Source organism: Crocodylus porosus, unplaced genomic scaffold (assembly GCF_001723895.1).
Source record: "Crocodylus porosus isolate Cpor-Errol unplaced genomic scaffold, CroPor_comp1, whole genome shotgun sequence".
Taxonomy (NCBI): domain Eukaryota; kingdom Metazoa; phylum Chordata; order Crocodylia; family Crocodylidae; genus Crocodylus; species Crocodylus porosus.
Window position 1 is genome coordinate 130,435,725 of NW_017728943.1, and position 26,503 is coordinate 130,462,227.

Below are 26,503 nucleotides of genomic sequence, written 5' to 3' on the forward strand. Positions count from 1 at the left end.
TTGTTGTCCTCAAATGCACATTACATTCTGTCGTCTTATCCAGGCATCTGAGCAGGCAGTTTGAGGGCTGGGGTTTTTTGGGTTTTTTTTTTTTTAACGAAAGGGAAGGCCAGGGTTGGGGGAGAAATTAAATTCACCTACTTTGTTGTGTCAGGAGTTAATATTTGCTGCAGTAGATTCCTTTGTTGGTTGTATTTATTTTTATGCTAATTTTTCACTTTTCCAGAATGGTTTTCTGTTTCTGGCAGTGAGGTAATTGTGATGTCTTTTTCCTGAACAGAAGGAACACTTCCTGAGCTAGGTTTGCATTCAGTCTTTCTCCTCCAAATTACAGGTAGCCTTTCTGCTCTTCTGAGGTCAAAATGGGGGCCATTAAAAGATAATGAGCAGACAATTGGCTTTTACACCAAGCAAATTCTTGAAGGATTAAAATATCTCCATGATAATCAGATAGTACATCGAGACATAAAGGTAAGAAGCTGCAACAAATTATAGACATGGTTTACTTAAGTAGGAAAAATTATGTTTGTAAATAAAACAATTACTTGGGGAAAGAAGGTTCTTTGTGCTTTGATGTTTTTTCTGTCATGTACAGTGAATGATGTTTTGTTGCTGTTTAAAGTGATCTACATGGAGATAGCTAGCAACTCCCCTAGACAGATAGGAACTGTATAACTAGCATTTTTAAACTGTAATTTAATGCTTCTTCTCTCAGGTCCCCATTCCCAACACTCAGAAGTTTTCAGTGATGGGCCCTAATCTAAACAGAAACCATAATATTTTCTGTTGGTGACATAATTCAATTTCAGTTTCAGTTTATTAAGGATTCTGGCTGAATGCCATGCTCCCGAAGACAGCATAACACACATACACCCATAACATAAACAAGTTTGAGCAAAGTAACCAAACTACAAACATTACACTAAAAATAGAGCCTACCAGCATAAAAACATTATTAATATAGTAGTAAATAAAGGCACAAATCTATAATATTGTTGTACATAGATCCACAGTTAAAACAATAAAATCAAGTCTAATGTTAAAATGTGTCACTCATATCAGTAATAAAGGATATTTAACTCTAATTGCCTTTGCCTTGTAAGCAAAGATTGTGAGACAGTTTATTACATTTGGATGTGTTTGCTGTAAAAGCCAGATTTAATTTCTCTCTGTTTTGAGAAGTGTATCAGTTTCTGCAAGTATGGTAATAAATAGGTTCTCCATATGTCATTCTATAAAGAACATTCTAATACATAGTGGATAGTATCTTCTACAGCTGCTAGACAGACTAAGCAACATCTTTTAGCCCTTGGAATAGAAAATCTACATCCAGCCAGAATAGCAGTGGGCATCTGTTTGGTCCTGAGTCTAGTCAAAGAGGATCACCATTTATTATTGAGATCCAATTGTAGATACCTTTCTCTCCCATAGTTGAATTTCCGAAGAGTATATAAAGGGACAATGCAAGTAGCCCTAGCCACTGCAAAATCATTCTGCCCGGCAAGTTGGTGACCTAAATTTCTGGTGGTAGCTTAAGTAAAGTACACTGCACAGTGTGAAGCATTAGGTGTGGGGGCAGCATGAACAGAAGCTTATACAATGAGATTCTAAAAATAAAAAAAACATTTTTCTGGGGAAAAAGACACATCCTGATGTTTCAGGGTGATTTACCCCCATAAGAATATTACATGTTAAAGAATGCACTTTGAAAATACATTCTGCAGGATGTTTTACATTAATAGTCATTAGAAAAAAATAATTGTTTCAAATGTTCTGTCCTTTAGGGTGATAATGTGCTCATCAACACTTACAGTGGAGTGCTAAAGATTTCAGACTTTGGAACTTCAAAGAGACTTGCAGGAATCAACCCATGTACTGAAACATTCACTGGTATGTTTCCAGAGTCCAGTACCTTTCAACATGAAAGCAAAGAAACGATTTTGAGTGCAGAGACAGATCCGATAGCTGCTTTCGAGACAGAACTTGCATCAACTCATTAACTTCAGAGTAGCTGCAGGAATGAGCTCATCTTACTCACCAACCCTTAATTTTTTTTTAACTTTTATCTTTTTAAACTGTTTGTACACACTGGGTGATACATATCTACATGTGCATATTAATGCGCTGCAATAAACTCCAGTGCTTACTGCTCCTGGGTGCGTGTGACCTGGAATCACAGTATGTTGAGCTAAGTCAGAGCAGCCCCTGCTGGCAAGAAGTCTGGAGGGTCAGCCTGCCAGCCTGGGGCTGCTCCCTCTGGCTCAACGCTGCAGAGAGGCTGGCTGGGGCATGAATGAGGGTGCTTTACTGTGGCTAGCCAGTAGGCAGCCCCCACACTGAAACATCCTGGTGCCCCAGTCAGCCAGGGCAGCATCTACACATGTGCTGCTGCGGAGTAAATTAGTTTATTCCAGCCTAATAGGGGCACATGTATAGATGCACATTGTTTACTGTGTAGCTAATTAGTCTACTGTGCAATAAATGTCTTGTGTAGACATGCCACTGTTTAAGAAGGAAGCTGTCTGAAGTGATGCTAGCAACAGAATTCCCCACCCCCAGAAGAAAACAGCCATTCCTCTCCATCTGCCTGACTTTCATTCTTGTACATGCACAGTTTTTAATCTTGCTGCCTTGTTGATCCAAAACTAACTTTTCTTGCCATATCCCTTTTGCTTGCTTAGCCTGCCTCTAGTATTGCCAGGATCCATCCCTACTCTGATCTGTCTCCTACTTGAAAACCTGTTTCATACTTTAATTTGCACCAGGGGAATTATTGTTAAAATTTAATGATCATCCTTCATCTTTTGTTTTACTTAGTTCCCTTTTTAGAATCTGCTAAACTCCTGCTGTCTGAATTCCAAAGAATTCAGAATGCTATCGCCGGATAGCACACTCACCTCGGGAAGTATAATTGTATCACTTCATGCTTCGCTTCCTTTCACTGACCTCCTTTAATCCCTGAATCCAATACAGAATTGCCTCCTAACTTTAATGTTGGCACGCAATGTAACTAAACCTTACCCAAAGCCCAGTGAAATCTATTGAGTCCTACTATTGATTTCAGAAGTGCTTTGAGTCATATCAGTAGTGAATGTCAGTCACTTTTAGTCCTAACTAAAAGATTTTTCTGAAATCTGCACAAGACAATTTTTAAAGTTATTTTTGTCATTCCTCGACCCTTTTGTTTACCAAATAATCCTTATATTTAAATGAGAAAAAAACGAGTATTTTTGAACAGGTACTCTTCAGTATATGGCACCGGAAATCATAGACAAAGGTCCACGTGGCTATGGGAAGGCTGCAGACATCTGGTCTTTGGGATGCACCATCATAGAAATGGCTACAGGAAAACCCCCATTCTATGAACTGGGAGAACCGCAAGCAGCTATGTTTAAGGTCAGATCTTTTTCATATACAGTTCTGCCCTGTAGCTTTTATAAACAAAGGAACAGTACAAAAAGGACAAGTGCAGAGTGCTTCACCTAGGGTGCAAAAATATCCAGCACACCTACTGGCTGGGAAGTGACCCTCTCAGCAGCACAGAAGCGGAAAGGGATCTCAGAGTCATACTGGACTCCAAGATGAACATGGGTTGTCAGTGTGACAATCATCAACAAAGCTAACTACACTTTATCATGCATCAGCAGATGCATGACAAATAAATCCAAGGAGGTAATACTTCCCCTCTATGCAGCACTGGTCGGACTGCTGTTGGAGTACTGCGTCCAGTTTTGGGTGCCATACTTCAAGAAGGATGTTGATAGACTCGAGGGTCCAGAGGAGGGCCACTTGCATTGTTAGGGGCATACAGGACAAGCCCTAGGAGGAGAGACTGAGGGACCTGGATCTCTTCAGCCTCCACAAGAGAAGGCTGAGAGGTGATCTTGTGGCCACCTACAAATTCATTAGGGGGATGCAGCAAGGCATCAGAGATGCTCTGTTCACCAAGGCGCCTCTTGCGGTAATAAGGAACAATGGTCACAAACTCAGAGAGCAGATGTAGGCAAGATATCAGGAAAAACTTATTCGTGGTAAGGGTGGCCAAAATTTGGAATGGGCTGCCAAGGGAGGTGGTACCCTCCTCTACCTTGGGAGTCTTTAAGAGAAGGCTGGATAGGCATTTAGCTGGGATCATCTGACCCCTGCACTCTTTCCTGCCTAGGCAGGGGGTCAGACTCTGATCTGTTGAGGTCCCTTCCAACCCTAGCATCTATGAATCTATGAAATCTTATGACGCTATTAAAAAGAAAAGATAAGAGACCAGCAAGGATATGATAAAGGAGCTGCTTGGTTAATGAGTATATTAGGAAGAATGTGTTATTTGATAATGATTCAGTTGAGTGGGAGTGCCGAATGGTTCTGAAGAAGGTAGTAATGGAGAAATAAATGGAGTAATAAGTCACAAGTCTGTTTAAAACTTCTTGGTATTCTTTTACATCCTGAGTGAATAAGCAAGCAGTGCCTCCTCTTTCTGAAAGACTCCTCTGGGAGCAACAGGAATTTTCCAGATCCTCTAGTAAGGAGCAGATCATTAGTAATGACCCTATTTTATAGATTTTACAGGGTTTTTAAATAGAGGCGTTAGTCATCTTCTACCAAAAGCTGATAACAAAATGTGCAGGGAAAGACCACTTGGACCACTTTATTTATTTCATTTCTCTTAGGTGGGAATGTTTAAAATACACCCGGAGATTCCTGATTCCATGTCAGCAGAGGCTAAAGCTTTCATCTTGCGTTGCTTTGAACCAGACCCAGACAAGCGAGCCTTTGCTTATGATCTACTTGTAGATGAGTTCTTAAAAGTTTCAAGCAAAAAAAGAAAGTCTCAGCCAAAACTGTCAGGTAATAAACTGCTTGTGGGGACGGATTTGGTAGATTTTTACTTCCGATGGTGAGGCTGATTTTTATAATGAATGGTTGTAACCTCTAAGACTCAAGGAACATATCTCCTGGATGAATCTGCAATAATAAATCTCTCTTGAATTGTGATTTGCAAGCCTCTAACAGTAGAATTCTGTTACTACCACTGGCAGAAACAAGTTTTAGATAAATTTAAGTGTTTTGTATACCGCCTAGAGATCCTTAGACAGTTCCTATAAACTGTGTATATGTTCTTATTTAATTAGCACCATGCATTTAGTAATCCAGCACAGGAGTTGAATATTAATATATGTAAATGAATAAAAGCACACTTTTTAAAAATCTTTGATTTTTTTTTTTTAATCTAGAAATATTTAAACATGTATAAAACTAGTTTCTATAAAAGCTGACCATTACTAGAAATGTGAAAGGGTGTGAAACTTAAAGCCTAATTTGCATAGATAAACTTTCATATTGTAGCTGCTGTATACAGAATTAATTTAGAGATTACATGTCTATTTCATATTAGATTGTGGAGCACTGCTGGTGACTTTGAGAGCATAAATGATATATTTCTTTAAATGTTGAAAAATGCTTTTTTGTTTTATAAAATATATATTTTGTCAAGATACCTCAAATAAAAAGTAGTGTTTATTATCATGTAAACCTCTTTTAAAAAAAAAAAATTAAGTAATAAAAAAAAAACCCATACCTTTTTTTAAATTGAACTCCGAATCTAAGGTCAAATTACAATCCAGATAATTCAATATCAAAAAGTAAGATTGAGACTTTATTCTCTATACTATAATTGTCCAATTAATTTACCATAGTTCAATATTTTTTCTTTGCTTTTCCTCCACAGCTCTTTCAGTTAACTCCAATGGTGAGTTTTAAACCTTTTTTCTCAAAGTATATAACTGTGTTGATATAGTGAAAAGTCAGTGTTCACTCGGCCATAAAACTACCACATTTTGTTTTCAAAATGGAGATAGTAGTCAGTATTACAGATATTTTGAAATGCTTCTGAAACACTAGTGTTCTAATTGTGCCTTTATGTCTAGAGTATCTTCGGAGCATATCTTTGCCTGTGCCTGTCGTGGTGGAAGATACAAGTAGTAGCAGTGAATATGGTTCTGTTTCACCTGATACAGACTTAAAAATTGATCCATTTGCATTCAAGACAAGAGCTAAATCCTGTGGAGAAAAAGATGTGAAAGGAATCAGGTCCCTCTTTTTGAGGTAAAAAGCCTACTTGGTTTTCCAGTTACTTTCTAGATTAAGAATGTGTGGTGCAGGGAGAAGATGATAGCGGCATTTCTCTTTAATGTGTAAATTTTTCAGCATCCCAGATGAGAATTTTGAGGATCATAGTGCTCCTCCTTCACCAGAAGAGAAGGATTCTGGATTCTTTATGTTGAAAAAGGACAGTGAACGCAGGGCAACCCTCCACCGAATATTGACAGAAGACCAAGAGAAAGTGGTGAGGAACTTAATGGAAGCCCTAGCTCAGGTAAAATAACTTTCACACTGACAAAGGTCACTTGAAACACAGGTTTCAAGCAAGTGTGTGTGTATGCAAGATGTATTTACTTGAAGTCAGCAAAATATCTATATATATACACACACACGCAGCCATCAGGTTATATATTTAATATATATATTAAAACAGCCATTGGGCTCAAAGGTAGGCCTTCAGAACCTGCAGTTTTACTGAGGATAATAAACAATGTACAAAACAATATTTGTACAGTAATGCATATGTATTTTTATCTTTAGCTGTCTGTGCAGTTATTAAAACTAGCTGGGCAATGGAATAAAAAACATAGATGTTTTCACAATTGTTTTTGCCAGTACTTTTAAAGCAATACAGGATGCTGGGTCAGTGCATATAATGACCAGTCAGTCGGCTTCAAGTGTGGAAAGACTGATTGTTATATCAGCCACTGTTACTTAACCTGTTGTTCTAAAGTTACAAAAGTCCTTTATGAAGCCGTGAGTCTGGCTAGAGTTCCTTTGCCTAAACTGTTCTTATGTCATGCTCCTGCAAGAATGCTGAGTAAAATAGAACCGGAGTCACCAGAATATCTTTCCATTTCTTTCAAACAAGTAAAACATAGATAAAAAGGAAATAAGTTGGAAAACAAATAGCCGTATGCTTCACAGTAGTTAGGAGCAGAGGTGGAAAGGGAGAGATGAGTATCAGGTGGAGCTGCAGAAAGCCACAAAATAATTACAGCATGACATATTGACACTACTTTGTGGTGAATCATTGAGATGTGTCAGTAAATGATAACATTGAATAAATGACATATCACCATGCTATGGATTTTGCAACATAGTGGTCAGAGGATGTAATGTTTTTGTTTGTTTGTGTAGTCTATACCTAACTTTGTAACTTGCAAGGCTGAGTATAAATTTGTATGTAAAATATATTCGCTAATAGTCTAGTGTCTAAAACTACCACATTTGAGATAAAACTAGTGCATATTTGCTTGGTATACTGTTCTTGGATACTTAGCACTACCATTTTGGTGAGAAACTGGTGCCATTTCAATACTATACGGTTGTAGGTCTTGATAAAAATTGATCATCAAACACTTATATTGAAGGGTCAAAAACTGGAGAAGCTAAAACAGATAGGCTTTGCTGTTTTTTAAAAATGCCACTATTAAAATATAATATAAAAGAACAAAATAATACAATATAAAAGGACAAAACTGAATTATTACATATATAGAAAGAATTCTTGAAGCATAAAGTCATGGGATGGATATACCCTATGCTGTACTGGCCCCTAAACTACCTCCTCAACTGGGACTAATTGCTATGCCTGAAACAGTTGGAGGGATAAGATGGTTTTACTTGGAGGAGGGAGGTTCTGAGAGGAGTATCTTTTAGCACTTGCCTGCTGAAGAACCACCCAGCAGCCAAGAGTGTAGACCACAGAAAGCAGGTGAGGGGAAACAGCTTTCAAGAGAGGTGTGGTAGGAAGCAGTAAAGGGGTAAAGAGAACAAACTCATTGCTTTGTTCAAGATCCCAGGTTCCTTCAGTAACCCACAACAAATGAGTACTAAAGATGAAGAGTTAAGGGATTTGAATCCCAGAGACCAGCAATGCTCAATCCTTTTGCACCGCAGGCTGGATCAGGCCCCATGCCACTTGCCCCCGCTTCCCTAGATAAGGCTCATACGACCCCTGCTTGGCCCCATGCACCCAGGTCAGGCCTGTGCTACCCCCACCTAGGTTTGGATCCTGTGCCCCAATCAAGTCCCACACTATTTTGGCCTGGCTCCATGTGCCAAAATTGAACCTGTGCCAACTTCATCTAGCTCAGCATGCCTGGATTGGGCCCACATAACCCCAGCCCTGGCACTACACACGCCTGTTGAGTCCTGTGATGCCTTGGCCCAGCTACACACTGGGATCAGGCTCCATGCTGCCCTGCACACCTGGATCATCCCCCATGCTACACTGTGTCATCTAGCACACAGAGCCAAGCTATCCAGGCTGTGGGGCTCCCCACAGGCCCAGACATTTGGCAGCAGAGGAGGGCCAATTAATGCTGCTACTGCTCCACCACCTCCAAATTTTTTTATAAAGGGGAAGCCCCACAGGCTGGATTACATGGCTCCATAGGCCGAGTACAGCCTATAGGCTAGGCACTGAGCACCCCACCCAAAGACATAAGACCTGTTGACCATTGGATAAGACCAACACAGCTAAGTACCACTTTATGACCATTGGATAAGGTCAAGATGCCTGAGTCACCAAGTTCTTTGCTGCTCTGGAGGGGAAAACTGGTATCAATGGGCACCTATACATAAGCAGCGAGGCTGCTCTGATGTACTGTAATAACAGTGCATCTGAGCAGACTCAATCAAGTCTGCTAGAGCGTGGTAATTACTGCACTCTAGCAGACTCCAGCATCTCATGTATCAGTGTCCCCGTGCTTAAAAATGGTGGTGAGGACAGTTTATCTAAAGCTCTTGGAGTCTTTCTAGTTAAAGCACCTGTGCCCCCCCCCCACTCCCAGAGTATGTGTATAAACACCCCAAACCAAACCTTCATCTGAGGAATGACAATGGGTGGTGTAAAAGGGAAATTGAGGCCAGCTTCCTGCAAGAGAAAGACTAAGTGAATAGCATATCTATTACAGCTGATCAGGACCTTTTTTTTACAAGGTTTTGGGGCTTTTCTTTGCCAAAATGATAACTTTTTCGTGGAAATACAGTTAAACTTTCTCAGCTAAACTTTTCTTCAGTAAGGAGAATGGGGGATGATAGACCTATTCCAGAAGAGCCAATTGTCTATTGGTTAGACAGCTATCCTGTGCAGTGTGGGAGGCGAAGGTCACATCCTTGGTCTACTTCATTTGGAAAGCCCTAACCACCAAGCTAGTGAGTTTCTCTCTGTAGACTAACGAATATTATTCATACAAAGTGAAGTATCTCCAACAGGAGAGAGCACAACCCTAGAAGAGCTGACAGTTGAGTGGATTCTCCAGATCTAACAGAATAGGGGCTTGAAGGAAGGTTCTCTCCTGTCCCAAAAAATGTCAAAACCAGGGGGGCTGTTAGCTATTCTGAGACTGGTCTATTTCTTCCACTCAGATTTGGAAGTAGGGTTTGATTTTATTCCAATGCAGAAAGAACTCAAATGGCCTCAATGCATTTTTGGTTGAGGAACATCAGCGTGATGCAGAGGGTGGTAGTGGATGGGTCAGTGTCAACCTGGAAAGATGTATGCAGTGGAGTCCTTCGGGGCTCAGTTCTGGGGCTGGTGCTATTCAACATCTTAATCGGTGATCTGGACAAGGGGGTGGGAAGCACCCTGTCCAAATTCACAGATGACAAAAAAAATATGGGGTGAAGCTAACACCCTGGAGATGAGGAGCCAGATCCAGGCTGACCTCAACAGGTTGGGGAAATGGGCAGAGAGCAACAGGATGCAATTCAATAGGGATAAGTGCAAGGCGCTACATCTCGGGAGAAAAAACTGCCATCATACCAATAGGCTGGGGGGCGACCTTCCCAGCACCACCGAGGCAGAAAGAGATCTTGGAGTCACTGTTGACTCCAAGATAAACATGAGTCGCCAATGTGACGAAGTGGTCGGCACAGCCAATCACACCTTGTCGTGCATCCATAGGTGCTTCACAAACAGGTTCAGGGAGGTGATTCTCCTTCTCTGTGCGACACTGGTCAGGTCACAGCTGGAGTACTGTGTCCGGTTCTGGATGCCGCAGATCAAGGGGGATGCAGACAATCTGGAGAGGGTCCAAAGAAGAGCCACTCGTCTGATTAGAGGCCTGCAGGGAAGGCCCTACGAGGAAGACTAAGGGACCTAAACCTCTTCAGCCTCTCCAAGAGAAGGCTGAGAGGGGACCTTGTGGCAGCTACAAATTCATAAGGGGGGAGCAACATGAAGTAGGTGATGATCTGCTTACCAGGGCACCCCCTGGAATAACAAGGAACAGTGGCCATAAACTATTGGAGAGTAGGTTTAGACTGGGCATTAGAAAAAAGTTCTTCACGGTCAGGGTTGCCAGGATCTGGAATGGGCTTCCAAGGGAGGTGGTGCTTGCCCCATCCTTTTGGGGGGGGTTTCAGGAGGAGACTGGACAAGCACCTGTCTGGGATCACATGGTCCCAGGTTTGGTGATTCTTTTCTTGCCTGCCAGGAGCAGGGGGTTGGATTAGATGGCCCACTGAAGTCCCTTCCAACCCTAAAATTTATGAATCCTGGTTTTGACTAGCTCTAATGCAACAACACTGAAGAGCAAATATAAAAAGAAAGAAGCAATCATGATGTTTATTCTTTCAAATTTAACTGTAATTTCACCTGACATAACAAAAATTAAGAAAGCAAATTAAAAATCTTTTGTCACTACTTCCAATTACTTTTACTAAATATTGCCTTATAGTAGATAGTGGAAAACCTTCATATTGGGGTCAATCTTCTGCTTAAGTTAAGGACTAAAGAGGAAATTCACCTCTTACAGAGACCTCCGTACCAATCCTTTGCGCTAACCCCTACTTTAAATGCTAAACTACAGATTTACCTTCTAGTGATCCACTGCATAGGTCATTCTCTAGACCTTTTATGTTTAATGGGCATGGGGGTATTTATTTCCCATGTATTTTATACTGGAACATATTACTTGCTCCAAAGGTATCAGGCCACTGTAGCACTTATACTTTTGGTTATTAAAGGTGTAGTCTTAGTGTGTGCAGTTTTCATAAGTGGACTCAAACTACCTTTAAACTAGCTAGCTTGGGGTGTTTTAGCACCACAGTTGTGGCAACATGGATTTTAGTACAGGCAAGGACAGACTGTCAGTTGGTTAGCCCATTTGTAGCAGTGCCAAGCTAGCTATTTTACAGCTAACTTGGGTCTGTGTGCATGAGCTGTAGGTACACTAAGCGGTAAAGTTTCCAGAACGTTGAGAGCAAGGATTATTTATTTTGCACCTGTAACTCATTGAAAATCATTAGATATAGAATTAAAGAGGTACATGTTCGCTAACTTTTTCTTCCTTTTTGTTTTTCTACTAGGGAGCTGAGGAACCCAAGCTGAAGTGGGAGCACATTGCAACCCTTGTTGCTAGCCTCAGAGAATTTGTAAGGTCAACTGATCGCAAAATCATTGCAACAACTCTTTCAAAACTGAAACTGGAGTTAGACTTTGACAGCCATGGCATTAGCCAGGTCCAGCTGGTGCTGTTTGGTTTTCAAGATGCTGTAAGTAGGCACTTTCATATGCTTAGCTATACAAAGTCTCCAGTAAAAAGATATTAAATTAAAGCTGGCATAAGCAAATGGAACTTCACTGATCTCATTTGCTTCATAAAATGAGAACCACTCAGGCTTCTGAAAATCAGAGCCTTCAGCCCATAGCCATCTCCTGGCTTGGCTGCTATGTGATCTTTTTGGCAGTAAGTGTACTTTGCCCATAGCATCTATTTTTAAACGTATTTCCCCCACCCTACAGTTATTCATTTTCAATAAGAAACAGTAGGAAAGAAACATAGTTATGTAAACATTACACTATAATCCTCAAATGGAAACACCTAAAAATCTCTCACCTTTGTGGTTTTTGTTGCAAATAAATTCAAAACTGAGTTAAATAATTATGCTAAATGGATACGGTTTCTTGGACTTGCTTAGCTTAGCAAAATGCACAAAAATGAAGCCCATTTAGCTCACAATATTGTCACAGTAGTCCTGTTTTAACATTCAGTAGTCAATACGGAAATTCTGCCAAGTACGTCTGTTTCAGTTTGTTTATAAGTGAAATAGGAAAACCAAAAAAAAATAGATTGTATTATTTTTCAAAACATCACCCCAACCTATGTGTCAGCAACTAATGTAAACTTGCAGTTATCCACAGCAATAAACAGGATACTGAAACAAGGTCCGTTCAGAGATGAACATTTAAATGAGTTGCATTCTTTGCTTACTAACCTCCATTTTAATGGGCTAAAATTGTCTTATATGATGTCAGGTTAAAAATAATAATACACTGGGAAAAGTTTGACTTCGTTTTGTATCATTATGCCCTGGTTGGATCTGTGAGGTCAAAATGAAATGAAAACAAATGAAGGTTGTCCAGCGTATGACTTCCAGAGTATTTAACCCTGGGAGCATCTGGGAGCAGATGAAGACTAGCGAGTTGGTGCACAACCCAACTGGAACCAGGAGCCAGATGAGTGGCATGGAGTCAGTCTTGGGCAGATCATACCTGCAGACTGGCCTGATCTGGCACATGGAGCTGTGTCATCTGCCTCTGAGACTCTCCAGAGGTGTAACAGGGCACCTTCATGCCAAGAGCAACCATAACACACTTGGCAGCTCCAGCTGCTGCTGTGCCAATGGTGGCAGTGTGGTCAGCCAATGAGGGGCAGGAGCCATTTCTGCATCTACCCTCCCAAAAGGGAACACCTGGGGCTGCTGCATTCTTCTCAGTTTTGCAGCTGCTGTTAATAGCAACATTGGGGGAAAAAACACAAATTTTACTGAGCAGCTACAGTGGTCTACCAGGCAGGCCTCCTGCACAGGCTGCCTTGGAAGAGTGGGCCCTAAGAGCCTTTGCCTGGACTTTCAGGAACCAGGTCTCTCGTAGACCTCACATTCCCTCCACCCCTTGTCCGTCTTGCCCATGAACTCTCCCAACATGTCAGAACCCATCCTTTTCCAAGTCCCTGCCCCTGGAGGAGTCCCCCAGACATTTGGGGAAAATTCCATTAAAATTACAATCCTTTGATTCCATGGAAGTTAATTGAACCCAAGATGTTTTGAACACTTTGTTTGGTTTCCATTGATTGGCATTTCCAAAACAGCTCTCATCAGAAGTATGAAGCTGTAGCAAAATTCTACAACAGAAAAAAACAGCTTATATCTACATCTCAGTACTCCTGAAAAAACATCAGTACGCCTGAAATCAGGATGTTGTTTAGAATGAGGAAAACTATCTCCTTTTGCCTCGTAGGTAACAAGGTCTCATACTCGGTATATCCTCATCAGAGCAGCTGAGAAGAAAAAATTGTTATGTATTCTAAATAGCTTAGTCGCGGTACCCTGGACATTTGTGTATTTTAGGACTGAAATAAGCTATGAACACCTTGTGAACACTTTGAACTTTATGCTCAGTTCTGGAAGGGCTGCATATTGTGGTAAACTGAGCCAACCTCGACACCTTTCTCGAGTCAAGAGGTGCTCAGCATCTTTCCTGACTGAGCCTAGGCTTATTTACCAGCAGAGCATATTTTGATAGCTTGCATTTACCTTGCTCACAAATGTCTTTTAGTGTAACAAAATGCCATCTAGTGGCCATTTCAAAAAATAAGAAAGTATACATTCATCTGCTTTCTACATTAACATGTTACTGTGGCTGCATTTGGAAAGTGATAGAAAACGTTTTCATTTAAAATTCCACACATTCTCAAAAGATGACATCATCTGTATAATATTAGTTATTTTATATAGAAAGAAGGGCAGCATTCATGTGAGAAAATTAAACTGACCCTGCTTCCACAAAATTCTCTCATAATGAAAACTGAGCAGAGAGGTTAATGTTCTACCTTTGTTAGTCCCCACCAAGAAGTTTGTTCTGTAAGTCCTTTGTGGATGTTTATTAAAATAAGCTTATAAATATTTATCTTTCCAAAAAACGTTACTGGATTTGTTTGTTCTTTTGTGTTTTGCTATTGGTGGGCTTCCTTTCCACCCTTCTGGCTTGGTCAGAGTTGTCATTTGTGAAATCTGTTGGCTGATATCTTAACTTACTTTGGTTATTGCAAAGTTTAGAATTATCCACCCACTTAGCTGCATCCTTGCTTTCTTCCTCAAAGAGCATGCCCAGACAGGTATGCACATGCATTTTCCCAGGTACAAATATCAGTGGCACATAGTTGTGCTGCTCCTACGTATCTCTGGGGAGTGCCCCTGCATGTGTGCACTGATGCCAGGCAAATTGCCTCAGGTCAGGTAGGGGAGGTTGGGACCAGCACCTGAGCTGGTCCCAGCAGCCTTACCTGGAGTCCTGGGGGCCTCCTGGGGCTGCAGCAGCTGTGATCCGGGAGCGTGGAGCCTGGCTGGCACCAAAATGTGGCTCTGGCCAGGGTCTGGTTTTGGGCAGTGTGTGCTGCTGCCACGTGTATTGCCTCATTTGTTTTTTCCCATTTGGCTCTGTGCTGCAAATATGCAGTGCAGAGAAACATATCACATGCATGGGGTGCCTTTTGCAGTCAAAGTGCACATATGTGCCTGCGTGGATGTGCCCAAAGGGTCCATAAACCTTTCTATGTGTCTAGTTGAGATAAAAGTTTTGAAGGCAGCACCACAGGATGTACAAACAAGGGGAGAACCTTGCCAGTAGACATAAGAAGTTATGTTTTCTTGAACTACCACCACCAGCTCAGAACAGGTAGATTGGGCCAAAAACTAAGATGAAAAAGGCAATAACAAAGAGAACCTTGTTTTTCATGTAGGCTAGCTGAACTTTAATGCTTAATATCAGAGGACCATTTTATGCAGTTTTAGGATGCAGAGGTAAGATTTCTGAACTGAATTCTCTGTTACAGGTCAATAAAGTTCTCCGAAATCACAACATTAAACCACACTGGATGTTTGCATTAGACAACATAATTCGAAAAGCTGTGCAGACTGCTATTACTATTTTGGTCCCAGGTGAGTTACTCTTTGGTCAGCAAACATTTAATATCTGATCTCTTAAATGTTTCATAGCTATGATCATCATGATCATAGCTAAAGCTTTTGAAACCTGTCCTGACCTTCTACAGTGTTTTTGATGCATTCGTTAGCTAAGTCACAAATCAAATATTTGCAGGTCAGCTGCCCAAGGTGTTCTGGATTGCATCTTTCTGGGATATGTAAAGCAGGATGTTACAACATGATGACTAATAATTGGATACTTGTCTATTTCTAGGACCAGATTTTCCAGGTGCTTAGCACCCATTCTTGAGTGATAAAGGGGGCTCAAAAGAACTTGGCAACCCTCAAGCTCCAAAGCATTACAAGGAACAGGCTTTGGGCTGCCCAACATGTGGCAAAAAACTCCTGTACAAGTCAATCTACTATGCACAATTGCTACAGCTACTGTATTTATTCAAATCCAAGACAACTTTGAATTTAAGATGACCCCCCAATAATTAGATTTGATACATGAAAAATTCATAAATTTGGTATAATTTTCTATGTATAGTACCTAATTAGTGGAAGGCCATCTTCAATTTGTCCTCACACATGGCTGTGGCTGGGAAAGCAGCAGTGAGGGGTGAGAGGCTAGCCCCTGCCCCTTGCTCCTTCTCTTCGCATGCCTATGCCTGTCCCCAGCCATGTGCCCCCCTGCCAGCTGGCCCTCCATGCCTGTGCCTACGTTCTGGCACCCCACTCACTCTGTCTCCTGCACCCCTGCTCCCCTCTGCAGGACCTACTGCACACATTTACATCAGGCACAGCAGACATTCATAGTGTTTTTAATTAAACAGTTGATGATCAGGTATGTGGTAGTCGTTCAGAAAGTTTGCTGGTTGACAGTGGTGTACCAGCCCAAAAAGTTTGGGAATCACTATCCTAAATAAATGCACGTTGGGTGTATTGCAGGCTTTGAACAAACATTGCTCCTTAACTGTTTGCTTTATGTAGCTCTATGGAGCATCTCAAAGGAGTTCTGCTTTGTTTGTGGGGGGGAAAATCTGGATCCTTTTAGAGCAAATTTTTACTGGCTGGAAACCTATAAGTGAATAGCATAAGCCAAATGATATTCAAAAGGCCATTGAAGAAGTTTTTGAGCTCTTAAAGCCTTTGGAAAAACAATTTTAATCTTTTTCTACAGATGCTTCAAGTATGGCTTAAAGCTGTGGGATGATCTACGATTAAGACTTTATTATTGTGGAGTATTAATAATAAATATTGTGTTTCTAATAGAACTAAGGCCACATTTTAGTCTTGCCTCTGAAAGTGATACTGCAGATCAGGATGACATAGAAGTGGATGAAGATCATGATGAACGTCCACACAGTCAAACTATTCAACGGCCTTGCATTGGCATGGAAGATGCCATAGCTACCTCAGGTGTGAGCACACTCAGTTCAACAGTATCCCATGATTCCCAGGCTGCTCATAGATCACTGAATGTGCAATTAGGGCGGCTAAAATTAGAAACAAATAGGTAAGTTTAACTTCCAAGGACCAGAGTATTTATAATGGTCATTGCATTTGTTTCATTCTTAAAAAGTTACTTCAGGATATTAAAGTATTCAGATATCCCAGAATACCTTTTATGGCTTACATAATTGACTATAACAAGTCATTTATGACTTTACATGCGTTAAACCCATAAAATTTATCTTACTCTTAGTTACTGCCATATAATACATGAAAAATGAATGAATGTTTTCAGGTGTGCTCCCTTCTTTTAAACTTACTGTATCAATCCAGTTGCCAAAGTCCTGCTGTTTCTGCCTTTCTGGTTCATGGTTAAGGGACTACACATTTTGTTTTCATAGACACAGAACTTACTATTCTTTTCTATTGTTAGTCCCAGAGAAAAAATCCAAGCTATTAAACAGCTGCACTGCACAACTGAACTGTGCCTGGTTTGGTCATTGTTCTTGTTCTGCATGGAGAACTCACTACAGCATCAATACAAAATCAAGCCCTACAGCTGAATTGTTATAAAATATATTTGGTCTGTCAGAGAAAGATGGAGACCAGAAAGGCTTTCATGTTTAAAAAATAAGTAGGATCCAATATACAGATTTCTAGACTACTTGCAAAATATGCCTACATATTTATAGTTGTTTATATATTATTGTGCTGGATTATTCTTAGTTCTTGTACTTAAATTAAAATGTTAGATGATTATGCTTTCCAAATGCATAAAAAAAACTCAGTGTAATTTGGCTCAATTACAGGTTGGGAGAACAGTTCTGCACTATTTTCTTGGAGCATAAATAGAGTTTGAGTATTTATTACAACTTAAAGTAATCAGCTTTCCCTAAATGGACATTTTGAGAAATGCAAAAAACAATATACTTCGAAGTTGCTGGCACAGTGTTCACCCCCACCCAAACGTCTAGTCAGTAAAGAAATAAAAGAGCCATTGTAGCCAGTCAAACTTTATTGCCCAGGTTTATGAGGAGTGGCAGCATAAGCAAATATGTTGTATATATAAAGCTTTAATCCCTTCACTCTACGAGGAGGTAAATGATCTATTCAATTCTAACAGTTTTGTGCTTTTAATTTTTTTAATGAGCCTTGAACACCATATTTTCTCTTCTTTTATGTGGAAACAACAACCTTTGGTCAGAATTAGATACCAAAATACCACCTGTCATAAGTTCCAGGGAAAATGTATCTTAATAACATGGATAATTGCATTACTTTAAGCTTTGTTAGTATAAGCAGCATGCAGCTGGCATTTTCAGGGTAGAAAGTAATTGACTGCTTAAGTGGTCATCGATATATATTTCAATGCAGAAAAATGGGTGAAGAATAAATTGTATGTACAGTGAGGAGGTAGAAAAAGTAATCATCATATAAGAAAAGAACAATGGTCCATATTATCCATCGTTCTGTATCAACTTGAGTTGTAAAATCATGATAATGCTCTAATTTATTCAGAGGGGACATTTTTTCTAAGCACCAGAGGTTGGTTGTAAAGATAGCATAAAATGTATATTTCTTTACATCTTAGCTACTGTAAGACATAAGTGTATGCCACACTGATGTACCTTATTTTCTTGCATATAACCTACATCTTTTCACCTAAAGCCAGCTGGGGAAAACTAGGGTGTGCATTATATGTGTGGAAAAGGAATTTCCACAGTTCCAGAAATTTGGCAGGGGGTGGGAGACTGGGCAGTGAGAGCATTAATTGCTGTAGCTTTGGGAGCCATGGCAATTAACAGTTCTATCACAACTCCCTTGCCCCACCCTCCCCAAATTTACAGACCTGTGCAGACTGGGAAGGGGCTTCCTACCAGATCAGGCCAGCATGTGGGGTTGGTCTGCGGCTGGATGCAAGGGTCCAAGTTCGATCCAGCATACAGCTCCTGACCTGTCATGGCAGGGCCAACCCCACACACTGGCTCTGGAGCCTCATGCCAGTTCAAACCCGGTGTGCCAAGTCCAAGACTGCGTGCCTGGTGAGACCTGGTGCTACAAGTCAGGACCATGTGCTAGCTCCAGGGTTGCCTACTAGGTTCACAGCTGGCATGCAGCTCTGGAGCCACCACATTGGGTTGGATGTTGCATGTGGGTTCTGAGCCCAGACTCGGTACCCTGGTTCAGACCCAAAATCTGGCTCTCCAACTGGTACATAGGATCAGACCCAGCATGCAGTCCTGGATCCAATGTGCCAAGTTGGTTTGCAGGCCCACCTGGTGCATGGGGCTGGCAGCAGGCTTAGCTCCCTAGCTGCTGTAGCTTACTTACCTCAATCAAAAATCTTCTTTTTTCCTTCAGGCTCCCCTTGAAAATCAAGGTGTGTACTATACACAGGGTGTGTTATGTGCAAGAAAGTATGGAAATAATAAATAGCGGCAATAATTTTCATATTTAAATTCTGCATTTCGATGGAGTTATTTCTTTTTATCAATTTAAGCTCTGTTGCCTTTGAATAGTTTTATTTTCCTTTTTGCTGCAATATGAAAAGAGATTATACAGAAGCTCCATTTGACTTTCAGCACTTAATTATAACATAATATGTGTGCTTACAAATGTCATGAAGTCAGCTACTAAAGACCTCTTTAAACTAAACCCTAAACCTAAAGTCCTAATCCTCTAGGTTTTAGGAGAGGATTTAAAAAGTTTGTTCCTCATCTTCCCACTTCAGGGCCCAATACTAGGCTTTGCACTCTGAGTGCAGGAATGGAGTCAGGCTAGACTTGCCATCACTTCCAAAATTATAGACATCACCATATTCCCACTATACTTCCTGACCTCCTGTGTCTGCCTCTATGATTACTTTCTTCACAGACTCCTTTTGGAGTTGGGTATACCTTGTTGTATGCCCTATAAAGGTTTATGTTTCAGTCTCAGCAAGCCTGGTGTCCTTTCTTGGCTTTGACCCTTGACCCTCCACATCACTTCCTCCTGGCTGTTTTATTTTTTTCTTTAGGAGCGATCTGAGTTTGAAAGCTATAGTGAAAGTTACTGTGAAACTTCTGTTTAGTATAAATGTTGAAAGCTAGTTTTACTGAAATGCTGCAGCTTTAAGAGCTATGTATTATAGTTACATTCCTATTATAAATTTTTAACCAATGTACTAGCAAAGGGTGGAAAAGTCTTTTGTCACTTAAGTTTCATAATTAGTTATGGATATTTCAGATATCACTATTAGTGATCCTAGTTTCCAGTGCAACTAGTTTGATATTGGCTTCCCTCTGAACTCAACCTTAAATTAAGAAAATCTCTGCTGCCTTTTCTCTGCAGGCTGCTGGAAGAGTTAGTTCAGAAGGAGAGAGAATTCCAAGTCCTTTTACAACAAGCTATAGAAGAAAGGAATCAAGAGATCAAAAACTTGAAGCTAAAGTCACAGCCAATAGGTAACTGTCTGAGTAGAGATTTCAAAAGGAACTGGCTTATACAGCAACTAAATACAAAGAATGTAGGAATCAAGATATTAAAATGTTGCTGCCCCTGTGTCAGAACAGGCTTTTTACCGTGCTTCTCACAGGGGGCTCTGATTTGAAGTAAGACCACATGCAATCGAGATAAATTTGTTTCTTTGGGTTATACGTTATGGGAGTACGCGGGGCTCTTACCTTGCTTGATTTCTTTAATTTTAAGTGTTCTTTTCCAAATTTCACTGACTTAGTTGCACTGCATATATGTATGTTCACTGAGTTAACAAACTATTCTAATTGTCGTATTAAAAATTTATAAATATGCCTTAAAGCTTGTTATGTGAAATGAAGTTGCAGAATTGTGTGTACAGGCAACCCCTGCTTAGCGTTCTTAATTGGTTCCTGAAAAAACGAGCATTAAGCGAAACGAGCGTTAAGCAAAACCAAAAGTATTTGATGACCCAAGATGACAATGCAGTTGTTTTTAATGACCCAAGACTGTGACCGTGAGCATTATAACGAAACTCCCTGAGTGCTAAGTGAAATCGGGTATCAATTTTAAATGAGCGTTATAGCAAAATAATGCTAAGCAAAACAGTGTTAAGCAGGGGCTGCCCGTAGTCTCTTACAGGCAAAAGCTGAAAATGCTGGAATTGATATAAGAAGTCGGAGAGACAGGTTGTCAGTGGCTGGTCCTCAGACAAACTGGGAACACACTAATAACAGCTATTTGGTGAACAGAGAATTTGGTGGTCTTAGAGGTGACAAACCAGAATTCTAATTTTTTTATTAGGTACATGATATTTATCTAGTGTGGGTGAAATCCTAGCCCTGTGAACTTAATGGGAGTTTTGTCCCTGGCTTCAATGAGGCCAGAATTTCACCCTGTATATGAGGCTGCAACATATGAATTGATAAAGTTATACATTTTCCTAGGAAAAGGAGCAGTGAGTGTAGCAGTAAAGTTACTGGCTGATTCTACAAGACTGAAGAATCCCTTTCTATGTAGTCGTAAAACAGTATGTTCATCAAATGGGCATTGAGGAAAGGAAAAATGGAAGCCTGAGAAAAGGACTTAGTGGGAAAGTGGCCATATTTGAGAGAGATGGAGGAAAGAGAGAGAGAGAGAGATACTACTGAACAAGCTGTAAGATTACAAATCTTATTTTTAGCAGGGGTGGTGGTTCTTGCATATGTTACCATGGGATCCATTTTATAACAAAATAGAAACCCTTGAAAAATTAGTATTATAAAAATGGCACAGATCCTACTCCTGCAGCCTTACTTAGGTAAAGTTTTATTGAAATTAGTATAGGTCATGTCTAAGGCATTGTTTGCACACACCAGTTGCACAGCTTTAGCTATATGGCTTAGTTAAATTGGAAGAACCACCCAGCCCAGACGCAGTCATGCTGAAATATAGATGGTATAGTGTACTGGCCTATTTATCTTCTCTGGAAAAGGAATCGGATGTCTTGCTATAGGACTTCTTTTGCTAAAAACATGTACACTAGGGCTTGTACTGCTTTTTAACTACTTTTTAGTAGAAAAATAAGTTAAATTGAGATAAGAATTGTGTGTAGATAAAGGCCTAAATAAATGGTGCAGGATTTGATCTGAGTGGTGTTAGCAATTAGGGTAGCATGGGACAGATTTTTGTAGACAGAATGGGATCACTGAAGACAATATTTCCGGAGGTTTAAAAAAAAAAAAAGCAAAAATCCAAACACTTTTGAAATACCTAATCTTTTCTCAAAATTTTGATCTAGATATTCCTGGATTGTCTGTTGCTCATCTTAATCTGTCTGGCACAGGGTCTGAGGACCCTGATCTTATAAACTGGCTAAGAGTTTATGGAGCAGATGAAGACACTATCAACAGGGTAGGAATTGTATTTTCTATTCAGTTTATGATGTGGCAGCAATGTGTTAGCTTTCATAGGACTTAGAAAAAAAAAAACCCTGGAATTATTTTAACAATTTTTGAAGGAGATGTGATCATGTGTAAGGGTGGGAAAAGGGTAAGAACACAAAGAGTATGATAAAAAACAGTCTTTGGGTAGTAATTCATCTCTCTAGCTAAGGCACAATTGCATTTGTCACACTAGGAAAGAAAAACATTGCTTAAGTTCACCATTTTTCAACCTTGTTTTGAATGCCATAAGCCCCTGGCCTCCAGCTAAACTTAAGCATCAGATTCAGAGTACAGTTTGACCTCAACCTCGAGGTAATAAATTACCTTTGCTTGGTCTCTGCTGTGATTCCACTGTGATTTTACATTGAGACTGCAATCGTGCTGCAAAAATGAATACCTGCTTTGCAGTGAAGAATTAGAATCAGAAGTGCTGTTAGCTCACAATTTCAGCTGGCTTCAGTGAGATGCGAATGCTTAACATGTGTGAGAGTTGCATTGCAAGGTATCTTAAAGTTAGGTACCCAGAAACTGAAGGGGCCACCTTTGAAAACAACAGTGTCAACCTCTCTGTTTCTGTTTCCCCTCTGAAATTATTCTTATACTGGTTACTAAAGAGCACTGGAGATGATTCATTAATGTCTCAGATAACGAAGAAATTAGTGAAGTCTATTAAAATGCCAGTTAAAACATAAAAGCTGAGTAACTATAAAATGTAAATGTACCCTGCAGATAAACCACATCCTATATAAAGATTAGGCACTTTATATTGTGTTAAAAAATGATAAATAAAGTGGACAAAATATACCATATTTACCTAAACACAAGACACCTCCTTGAATTTTAAGAGAACCCTCTCCCCCAAGTAATTTGATTCTATACATGCAAAATTATATATTTATTATAATTTCCCATTTATAGAATCTAATTTTGGGGTGGGGAGGTCACCTTAAATTCATCCCCTGTACTGCTGTGGCAGGGAAAGCAGTGTTGAGGTGCCAGGGGTCAGATCCCTGCCCCATGCTTGTCCCCTTGCTGCCTGCCTCCCCTACCCCCTGCGGCCTGCCCCCTGCTCCTTGTCCACCCCTCCCTTACCTTCTGCTGCAGCTCTGCTTCTCTGGGGCAGCTGGCAGCAGCAGTGGCCCCAGCCCAGCCAGGGAAAAGCAGTGGCACCTCCCAGTCCAGCCAGGTTGGGGCTCGAGGAACTAGAGCTGGAACAGAGGTAAGGGGGGAGGGAGGTGGAGTAACAGCCTTAGGGTGACCACCGACGCATCCCCAGAATACAGAAAATCCTCTTTGTGAGGGGTGGGACCACTTGCCCCTTGGCCAATCAGTAGTGAAGGGCGGATCTGCCATTTTGGCCAATCAGCAGTGAGGGGTGGTGCCACCAGGCCTCTTAGCCAATCAGTAGCAAGGGGCAAGGCCACCACAAAACAATGGGGAAAATACTACCGGCCTTGGCTTATTGCTGACTTTTATAATAAAATATTAATTCTCTTTTACTTTGCACTTTTAATGACATTGAACGCAGACAATAGCAATTTTGTTCATGAGTACCAAATTAATAAAAAGTAATTATTATACACTTGGTGCCTGGAAATCTGCCCAGAGCATTGGATGCCTGTGGCAGTACAGCCAGTGGGACCCTTTCTTCCCCAGGAGACAGAAAGGCTTGCCTGTCCCGGAGGAGAGACAATGGCTTAGTGAGCTGGCCCAGGAGCTCAGAGGTCCCTCTGCTCAAAGCCTTGCCACCCCATACAGCAGGACACCTCAGACTCACCGGGCTGCTTTGTGGGTGCGAAGACGGTGACAAGAGCCTCTTTCCAGTCCCACCGGCATTCCAGCAGATACAAATGCAGCGCTTCACTGCCTGCTCTCAAAACCATTATCTTGTGGCAGCGCAAGGGGCGGGGCACTTGCAGATCAGCTGCCTGGCTCTGGCAGCTGAGCTGCAGGGCCCGGGCCTACCCAGGGTCAAGATGCTCAGGCACACAGCAGTGCCTCCGTTCTTGCTGTGCCTGCACCTGCACTGCAGCCATGGCTCTTCTCTCTCTTCCCTCCTTCCCTCTCTGGCTGGAGCCCTGCTCCTCCTGGCTGTGCACCACCCTACCTCTAGGCACAGCTAATAGAATTGTGAGGACAAATGATTGGCATGTATTTCTACCAATTAACTGAAAACAGGACTTTATGCAGTCCGTTCCTCATGCAGAAACAGGGGGGGGACAAAGGGTTTTAAAACAGGATGGTCAGCCTAGCAGATGCAGGCATAGAAAGGCAGGCTGCAGGTTCCCCCCACCACCCTGCTGTCTCCCCTGCACTCCTCAGCCACAGGGGCTGTCCCCTCCCCTACAAAATGGGCTGCTCTGGCCCAGGGCAGGTGGCAGCTCAGCTTCAGCTTCAGCTTCAAACCTGAGTCTGGGACCAAAGCCTGAGATGAGCTGCTGTCTGCCCCAGGCCAGTACTCAAATCCAAAACAAGGCTTTTTCTCCCATGTGGATTGGATTTGTGTAAATATGGTACTTATATAAACCAAGCAATAACATTAAACGTATCAAGCAATACAGATACCAGAGTTTGGTCGAATCCTTTATTCACTCTAAATTCAAAACTTGGGTTTTAAAATGCCTGAGGTAAACATTGTGACAGAAAATAAATTGATATTCCTGATGAAACTTTCAGCAAGGACCTTGTTCTTTTTAGTTCTTGGCAGAAAACTATACACTAACGGATGTTCGCTGCTATGTTACACGAGATGATCTGAAAAGCCTGAGACTGAGGTACTCCCCATTCTATTTATTAAAATTAATTGCAAACTGCTGAAATATAGTAGTTATTTTGCTTAATATAGCTCTTGGCACATTGTAACTGATATTCTGAAGGTCTACTTGCATTAAAAGAATACTATAAAATCTAATAAACAATATTCAGGATTACTGAAGTCACTGAGGCACTCTTTGACAATGTACTAGCACACTTTTTTAAAAGTTTATTTTTTTTTTAAATGTCTTAGTTTGATTTGTTTTATGAAAATGTATCTTGCGCAGTAAAGCAGCAACATATTGCCTTGAGATGTTCTCTGAATACTTGCTTTTGTATAAGCAAATATTATACATAGAAAATATGTAACGTTTTGAGAATAGTAAATTACAGAATCTTTCTGAAAACGGTGTAAACTCATACAGCTGCAATGTAACTAAACTGCTGCATAACCACACCAAAGGCAGTTTATCATTACAGGAACATATTTAAATAAAAATGGTACCTGTAACTAAACCAAAAGTTTTTGCCCCTGATTATCATTTCAGCTAAAAGTTAAAATATGGACAGTTAGTGCATTACAGTGTATTGTTAGTGAGGGATTGCTTTATAAAATCAACAAGAATATTTTTTAGGAATTTACTTTTTAATTATTTTTAATTGTATTTTAGTACTTTGATTTTGGTTTTTCGCCGTCTTTGAGTGGAATGAAACTTATTAGTACTGCTGCAGAAAAATCAAAGGATAGCTAATGTTTTGAAGTGGGAACCATTTCATAATACCTAAGTATCTTTGTGGTTTTTCTTTTCCAGAGGAGGGATGCTGTGTACGCTCTGGAAGGCCATCACTGACTTCCGAGAGAAGCATGCCTGATGGTGGCTACGTGTGTTTCTGCTTCTCTGTGGAGAGATTAGGAAATCCTCTATGGCACAGAGCAGGTGTTCTGTCAGAGAGACTGTTGCACTTTAATCCAGTATTTGTTTACCAATGTTAAAAACACTGCAGCTTCCTGACTGCATTTATGCCTACAATCCCTGTAAACAACCTTCAATATTATTTTATTTTAAATGTTTTTACACAGCTTTTTTCCAAAATAAAATCTTTAATTAAAAATGCATCTTAAAGTAAGCAGATATATTAGTTTCAACCTTCCCCCCCAACCTGATGTCAGATTTTATGTGATTGTGCATCACTGGAACAAAACCAAAATGTGACAATTTTTGAAGTTCATTCCTTGTAATATACCTTACTCTATAGTCCAACTGCATACGTTCAATCATAATGTAAAGCTTACATTTTTTCTTTTGTGTACAGAACCGAAAAATAATTGTTTCTACCTACTGCCTGACATAAAGTTAAATATTGTTTATTTTTGGTAACTTAAGTTCTACAGTGCATTTGTTTTAGAGTTGTTTATGTACTACTGAACTGTACCAGTTGCATACACCTGAACCATAGTAATGTTAGCTTGTTCTAAAGCTATCTATTGTGATATACATGGTAAAAATAAAGAAAATCTAAGAGTAAAATTTGATAATTTCTTGATTTTAAAGGATTCTAAATAGTTCAAACTGTAATGCATAAGGGAATAGCTAGGAGGAATGGGATAAAACTAAAAGGAAAATTTTAGGCTGAGTGTTTACTCAAATCTAAGACAAGGTGTCCCCCATTAGCATGGGGGAAAATGCCCCTAGTCTTATATTCATATACAAAGCCAGAGTCAGAGGTGCAGCAGCCACCTGCCCCCTGTCCCCCTCCTCTGCTTGCCTCTGCAGCCCCCCCTCCCCTTCCTGTCAGGTACAACTCATCTCCAACTCCAGCTGGATTCCCTCCTGGGCATAGAGCACGTGAAAACTCCATCCTCTGCCCTCCCAATCAGCTGT

General features: G+C 40.6%; 1 protein-coding gene across 3 annotated transcripts in view; it reads left to right on the forward strand.

Annotated features, from left to right (window-relative positions):
- MAP3K5 (mitogen-activated protein kinase kinase kinase 5) overlaps positions 1–26,149 on the forward strand; it is a 148,126-nt gene extending 121,977 nt beyond the window's left edge. For 2 of the 3 annotated variants that reach the window (XM_019550189.1, XM_019550190.1), the window contains 14 exons: positions 335–471; positions 1,785–1,890; positions 3,239–3,396; positions 4,665–4,842; positions 5,723–5,743; positions 5,922–6,099; positions 6,202–6,370; positions 11,416–11,601; positions 14,943–15,048; positions 16,309–16,552; positions 19,819–19,931; positions 21,722–21,834; positions 24,564–24,640; positions 25,433–26,149. In XM_019550189.1, coding sequence (XP_019405734.1) covers positions 335–471; positions 1,785–1,890; positions 3,239–3,396; positions 4,665–4,842; positions 5,723–5,743; positions 5,922–6,099; positions 6,202–6,370; positions 11,416–11,601; positions 14,943–15,048; positions 16,309–16,552; positions 19,819–19,931; positions 21,722–21,834; positions 24,564–24,640; positions 25,433–25,493 — 1,847 coding nt within the window. In that variant the 3' untranslated portion in view covers positions 25,494–26,149. Of the gene's footprint in view, positions 1–334; positions 472–1,784; positions 1,891–3,238; positions 3,397–4,664; positions 4,843–5,722; positions 5,744–5,921; positions 6,100–6,201; positions 6,371–11,415; positions 11,602–14,942; positions 15,049–16,308; positions 16,553–19,818; positions 19,932–21,721; positions 21,835–24,542; positions 24,641–25,432 lie in introns of all 3 variants that reach the window. The other variant, XR_002103746.1, reaches the window with a different exon arrangement.
- The last annotated feature ends 354 nt before the right edge of the window (positions 26,150–26,503 follow it).